This window comes from Triticum dicoccoides, chromosome 3A (genome assembly GCF_002162155.2).
Source record: "Triticum dicoccoides isolate Atlit2015 ecotype Zavitan chromosome 3A, WEW_v2.0, whole genome shotgun sequence".
NCBI classification, from domain to species: Eukaryota; Viridiplantae; Streptophyta; class Magnoliopsida; order Poales; family Poaceae; genus Triticum; species Triticum dicoccoides.
The window spans coordinates 659,823,108-659,829,828 of record NC_041384.1 but is presented as its reverse complement, the minus strand read 5'-3'; the positions used below and the strand labels follow the sequence as shown (position 1 = coordinate 659,829,828).

Below are 6,721 nucleotides of genomic sequence, written 5' to 3'. Positions count from 1 at the left end.
CCAAGCCCATACATCATTTCCCAAGTTGCCGATCGGCATTGCACATATTGCCTGAATATCCGGCGTCACGAAGTTTGACTCCAATACTTCCATATTCCAGGTGCCATTCTCCTGATCGATGAGCTCTTCCACCTTAGTAGCAGTAGAGCCTGATAGCCGAAGGATAGACCGGTAGTCGTGATTAGAAACAATCCATGGATCCTCCCAAATTTTTATACTTGCTCCGTCTCCGATGCGTTTAACTAGCCCAGTTTCAACACCTCTCTGCCATGTAATATGGCTTTCCATGTATGTGAGGAGTTCCTCTTATTTGCTGCAGACATAAAATCAGTCGTGAAAGTATCGTCCCTTGAGAACCTTAGCACAAAGCGAGTCAGGATTAGTCACTAGTCTCCATCCTTGCTTAGCCAGCATAGCTTGATTAAAGAGACCAAAATCTCTAAAACCCATTCCCCCTTCACAATTTGGAATAGATATATCTTGCCATTTTTTCAATACATCCTCCTTTTATTTTCATCTCCTCCCCACCGGTATCTCGCAACAATAGTAGTAATTTTTTTACATGTTTTTAGCCTCCCTCCTCACCCACCACCCACCCACCCCGTGATGAAACAGACGTGTGGGCGACCGGATGAATGCCCACACACCAGTCCAGTCCTATCTGGCATAAAAAATCTGACAAAACATGTCAAGATTCGTGCAAACACATACAGACGTTGATCCATGTGTGTGAGCGAGATGCAAACGCCCACACGTTTAAAAAGAAAAGGTGGCTTGCCTGCTAGGATGAAAACAAACTACTCTATTACCGGGTTTTTTTTTGCAAACTACTTCCATTTATTGTTGCTCCAGTCTTTGCTTTCTAAAAGCATAATTAGTTTGCTACCAACATTTGGCATTGTCAAAATTTGGAGCCAACATTTGGCAAAATCAGAAGTTGCCAACATTTGATAACTTTTTATGAGATTGGCAATGAAAATTGGCAAGCAACCAATCTCTAGCCTATATTTGGCACTTGCCAAAATTTGGCATGCCAACTTTTGGCATCAAACCAATTATGCTCTAAGTTCTACCCAACATTGAAGTTATATTTTTTCCTGGTAAGCCTGAAGTTGTTGTTTTTTGTGGATTAGTCTTTAGTTATTTTGAAGCCATGATAAGCAAGAAACACATATCTAATTGGCATGAGATAGTTTCTTCCTAGTCGAATCGACACTAGTGCCACAAGCTCCCGCAGCCTTAGCAATCAATGAGCAATATAGAGTATAATTTGGAAAAGGCGGTTCATATATTTACACACCCGGTGACTTTCAAAATTCAAAAACGTATGCAGCCAAAGAATACACATCAAACCTTTCAAAAATAAATTCCCTATAAAACCTTCAAAATTGAATATACTGTACACAAAGAGAGAACCAGCGGTAAAAGCCAGGCCTTCATGGCTTTTGGTATGGAGAAGAAAAGAAACCTTCTACTCTTGGAAGTAATCATACACGGTATGATGGTATAACAGCGAGTCGTCCTCCTTGTAGTGGAGGAGGTAGTAGCACTGCTTGCAGAAATAGCAGGGATTATTGGGAGCCCATTTATCGTCCACCGTCATCTTCGTGGCGAGGTAGATCTGGCACACTGAACACTTCTGGAAACGCCTCTGCATTTGGAACGTCATGAGAGGGTACTCCGCTTGGTTCTGCGTGTCCTCCGGGTGGATCAGCCTCATGTCTCTAATCACAAACGTGTGCTTGCAGTTCCCCTGAAAATGTGCAGGCCAGAGACATGACGGAAATGATATCGGTTCTTTCTTTAATATAAAACAAGATGATATACAATTTTTTCTGCGCACGCAAATTGAATATTAAGCGTCACACAGTATGGCAGTTCTAAGTTATCTGTTCTTAGATTCTAGACACCAAATCTTTTTCTCAACAACTAAGGGACTGGTTAGATACGATGAAGAGAATAAGAGTGGAACCTGGTGGCAGTAGAGGTACCCAGCACCAAGCCGGAAGTGCAGGTCTGAAAAGTAGGTACTTTGCATGTTTGCAGATTTAAACTCGGGCACATTTGAAATATGCAAGCCCTTCAATAAGTCCTTTTGTCGTTTCTTCAACACGCCAGAACTAATGGCGTCCCACTTCTCCGCCACCTCATCACTGGAATTGTCAAGCCAGTCAAGTATAGGCTTACTGTAATCAACGGCAGAATAATGTCTAGTGTCATTGTAGAACGTGTCCTGATAAAAGAGTGGAGATTAGCGAAGCCGTGGCACTTCTGCAATAGTGTGTCATCATAGATTTGCAAAAGAATTAAAAGAAAGCAAAACCTCAATAAGAAAATAGCCAGAATGATTGTGTAGCTTGTTCAACTCCATCAACTTATTAGTCGAACAGTAAATATTGTCCTTCAGATCTGTGAGGAGCTGGCTCCCCAACACAAGAAATTCCTGATTCTGCACGAGGCAAAGAGATCACAACAAAACTTAATCTACGCATATTTCAACATAAAGATAAGAGCATGTAACGAAAGTTCCAAGAAATTACTTTCACAGAGCCATGCCTGCACTCATAAATTTCGACACAAAGAATTGCTTCTGGATAAACTATAGGCATGTGTTCGTCAGATTTCGAAGCTTTGTTCTGGAACACAAAAAAAACGGTGAGAAGAGAAAATTTCTGAAAACAAAAAGAACTTCCATAAAGAAATGTTTGCATGTTGCAAGTGACAAAACCATACCTTCCAGGGGGCACTGTGGGCACTGTTGTATTTAAGAGATTTTGCCAAGTCAATTTTCTCCGCCGATGCCTTAGAGCCTTTGGACATCACAGAATCACCACTGCACTCAAATAATAATATTGTAAAGAACAGAGCAGATCAAACAAAAGCATCTATATTATGGTCTTAATTGGATAACATAAGATAATTAAGGACAAAATTATTTAGTTTCTCTTGAGCAGTTATTCAGTAATTAATTAATACTCCCTCCGTTCCTTTATATAAGGTGTATTTGTTTTTTTAAATGTCAAACGAGTGCATGTTTAACCAAGTTTTTAGAAAAATATATCAATATCAAATTTATATCATTTGATCGATCATGAAAGATAGTTTCATATTTTATCTATAAGGTATTGCAGATGTTCCTATTTTGTTCTATAATCTTGGTCAAACTTTTAAATGGTTGACTTGCATGGAAACCAATACACCTTATATTCTGGAACGGGGGGAGTAATAGTAAATGATGACATGGCCATCAGGATCTAAATCCAAAGGAGCTAGGTCCAACTTGACACAAAGACTAAGGGGCTAAGGGCAAGCTTCAATGTCCCCAGCCTCAGGACACCTGTTTCAATATATGATGCATTAGCGACGTTTTCTCCCTGGTGACCCAAATAATATATGCTGATTTCTGTTTTCCCAAGCTTCACGGTACTGAAAGAAACCTTGTTCCAGGCAAAACTCACATTTGATGCACTCCTAGCATTCCACGTCTCCACATACGAGGCTCTATGCTAGTTCCTGTTACGAAGTCACATTTCATCTACTCCATCTATATGCTCTATTATTAGTACGACTCCCGCACACTTGCATACGAACGGTTGAATCTATGCATTCTAAAATGGCTGAAGTGAAACCAACCTTACGCAACTGCAGCTGACAATGCTGCTTTTATGTTTGTTTAGAGGTTATAAAAATCTATTTGGTGTATTATACAAAAATATTGCCTCCAAATTTGCCTGAACACAGCACCACAATTTACCTACAAATAAACCAGCGGAAGTGCAACCAAAATGCTCAAGAAGCACTCGGTGAGGGGACACTACTCTTAACTAATGTCAAAAGTTTTCTGAGGAGAAACCATCTTATTTGAAACTGGAACAGGAACCAGTAGCATATCGGTTCGATCCGAAAGCTTGCTATCAAAGCTGTCTCCCAGAGATCAACCTTCAAACCTTTTCCTTTTAATCTCAGGAAGGCTTTCTCAGGGAGCAAGCTGGTTGGGGAACTGGTAAACGCCAAGCACGCATGCCTGGATTGATGTTGGTGGAGGAAGTGTGGGCAGCATGGTAGCGTGATGTGGAGCGATTAGTTTCTTTCAGTGCTTTGATTAAGATTGGCATAGTCTATTTTCAACTCAATTAAATGGTTTTTTGTCTGCGCGCACATCACGGTGAGGAAATATGTGAATCATATGGAGTATAATAGACCGTTAATTATGTTTAATTGAGGTTCTTTAGCAGTTTCCAAGGCTTCGAGAATTCTGAGATCAATCTGAGTCAGAACAAAAATGAACTGAGTACATCTGGTTCTGAATACTACTTCGTAAAATTCTGCAGCTATGTTTGAACAAAAACATATCTTAGAAACTAAAGTCTTTCTATAAGTAAGAGATTGAGGATGCCAGAAAGTTAAGTTAGTATCAAACTGTTATTACATCTACCATTGTGCAGGCAGAATCTCTATGTGATGGCTTGAATAATACCACCCCACCAAGATTCAATAAAAGCCACAAAGAAAATCCATGGTGCCTAAATATAGGCAAACAAAGTTTAACCACGTTACCTGAATGAGTGCAGCCTTGCTGCACGTTTGTCATCTTCTTGCTTTACCATGATCTCTGACATCTTCTCTGCTTTACTAAGATAACTCCCCTGATTATGATAATACCATGAAAAAATATGATGCAAAACAACGATCAATATTTGTAGGTGCTAAAACGGATGCATTTATAAATGCACTTAAATGACGAGAGAATACACAGGCTACCACTAACTAATATTCAGGAAATGTTTTACAATGTACATGTATATCACTGAAACCTGGGCAATCCTCATTAAAGCCTGGTTCTATAATATATTTTGCAGAATTCAATCTATTCTAGTAGAATAGGTAAATATGAAATGTTTGGATAATTAAACTAGTTTCTTTTTCAACTATCGCAGACTTGCTTTATATTCTTCAAACTTACCAACTGGCAGCGCCAGCAGAAGTCTCTATTAACCAGCTGATCATATTGTCAAAATGGCCAAACCCTGTATATCATTGGTTCTTAGCCAGAAACCTAAAGTAATCTAGGAGGACATGCTCCAACTGAAATGATGCAACAAAGGCATAAAGCAACTACACTGACTACACAAGACAGATTTATAAAAAAAATGCATTTAACAAAGCACGTAGGAAACAAATGGTGTCATACCTGTAAAATATGCGCTCGAACTTCCCGATCAAAATGCCTGCCTCTCTTTTTACACTTTTTACGTTCTGTTTGACCATCTGTACCTTCTGGATCATGAGGAACAACTGACATATCCTCACTAGGCAATACAGGTGTTTCACTTTCAATTGATGGAGTTGAAGAGGTTACATTTTTACCCTTTCTGCCTCTGGGTTTCCCCTTGCTCCCTTCTGATTCATGTGGTACAATCGCCAACTCAACGGGTGATCCAGATGTCTCTCTTTCAGCTGTTGAATCTGAGGTGAGGGCACCATTGTTTCCATTCCTCTCTCTGGTTTTCCTCTTTCCACCTCTTGTTTTCCCATTGCTGCCTTGTGGTTCATGCAGTCCAATTGCCATATCACCGGGAGCTGATACTGAACTTTGTGTTTCAGCTGATGCGCTTGAGGGGACAGTCTCATTTCCAGGGGTGGAACTCGCTGACATTCTGCATGTGCTAGACCAAAAGAACACATCAGATCATATCAGCCATATAAGGCAAAACAAAGCGAATTATCAAATGTCAAAAATGCAGCTAGGGGTAGAATAAGTTCACAAAAGTGTCACTACAACACTAATTCTCAGGTGCTCTTGCTACGAGTTCTGACTTGCATGTCATGACATGTAAAACATACTACAGCAGACACCTTGGGAAAGCCTACCTTGCTAATTTTTTTGATTGGCATGGAAGCTAACTAGTAACCACCATGCCAACATTTTCCAAGCATCCTCTGCTCATGTTGAATTTAATCCAACTTGCCTAAGCCATCATACAAGATAAGAAATCAACCACACCAAAAAATACAGCAACCAAGCATCAACCAAAGCAGACTGCTTACCCCCCATCTAACCTTTGATCCAATGGCTGTGATGGAGCGCCAGAACTCTGATCTGCTGATTGTGATGGAGCGCCACAGTCCCAGCCCTCCTACAAATGCATGGGTAAAAAACTCGCATCACCAAGATACCAATGACACCAAAGGGAATAGAGCAAGTGGATTAGCAGTAGAGAGGTCACCTCCATAGCCTCCCGGAGAGCGCGCTCCACAAGCTCCTCCTCAGAGAGCACCCTCAGGTCATCAACGCTGCAAAACACACACACACACACACACAAAGTACAGATTGCAATGTCAAGTCATTAATATGGAAGTACACACTAAGCAGACTGCGGAGGATTTGTGTCCGACACAGCATGATGAAATCTGGGGATTACCATAGCTCGTCATCGAACTCGTCCCCGGGGTCGCCCAATTCGTCACGCAGGGACTGGACATAAAACGGAAACGAGATGCCATTAGACCAAAACTCTAGGGCGAATCGAAGAGCTAGGGTTTGGGGGGAGGGGGAGCTGGCACCTGAACCTCGCGGAGCGTGGAGGAGATGAACTCGGGGACGGTGCAGACAGGGCCCACCATGTAGGGGATGAACACCGGGCCGCCGCGGGCGAAGGGCTCGCGCGGCCGCTCTTCGGCGGCGGCGGAGCACTCCGCCTCCTCCCCAGCCGCCGCCATC

At 41.6% G+C, this 6,721-nt stretch overlaps 1 protein-coding gene across 6 annotated transcripts; it reads right to left on the bottom strand.

The window, feature by feature from the left end:
• Window positions 1-1,341: 1,341 nt before the first annotated feature.
• LOC119270025 (snRNA-activating protein complex subunit-like) lies at window positions 1,342-6,711 on the bottom strand. Of its 6 annotated transcripts, none has more exons than XM_037551969.1 (11): window positions 6,565-6,711; window positions 6,423-6,475; window positions 6,228-6,294; window positions 6,049-6,137; window positions 5,192-5,657; window positions 4,558-4,646; window positions 2,734-2,833; window positions 2,541-2,636; window positions 2,324-2,449; window positions 1,973-2,233; window positions 1,342-1,753 (listed from the first exon to the last, which is right to left on the bottom strand). In XM_037551969.1, exons 1-11 carry the CDS (start codon window positions 6,622-6,624, stop codon window positions 1,472-1,474), a joined length of 1,689 nt encoding a protein of 562 aa, XP_037407866.1. In that variant the 5' UTR covers window positions 6,625-6,711; the 3' UTR covers window positions 1,342-1,471. The 6 variants fall into 6 exon arrangements, with proteins under 6 accessions (XP_037407866.1, XP_037407867.1, XP_037407870.1 ...); XM_037551970.1 differs by having other exon boundaries at window positions 6,061-6,137; XM_037551973.1 differs by lacking the exons at window positions 6,423-6,475; window positions 6,565-6,711 and adding an exon at window positions 5,872-5,969 and having other exon boundaries at window positions 5,192-5,666; window positions 6,061-6,137; window positions 6,228-6,285.
• Between the last annotated feature and the right edge of the window lie 10 nt (window positions 6,712-6,721).

Coding starts and splice junctions, on each gene's coding strand:
- LOC119270025 (XM_037551969.1), bottom strand. CDS start 6,624: ATGGTGGGCCCTGTCTGCACCGTCCCCGAGTTCATCTCCTCCACGCTC. Junction 4,647..5,191: donor TTCGAGCGCATATTTTACAG/GTATGACACCAT, acceptor TATCATAATCAG/GGGAGTTATCTTAGTAAAGC. Junction 1,754..1,972: donor GGTACCTCTACTGCCACCAG/GTTCCACTCTTA, acceptor GCACATTTTCAG/GGGAACTGCAAGCACACGTT.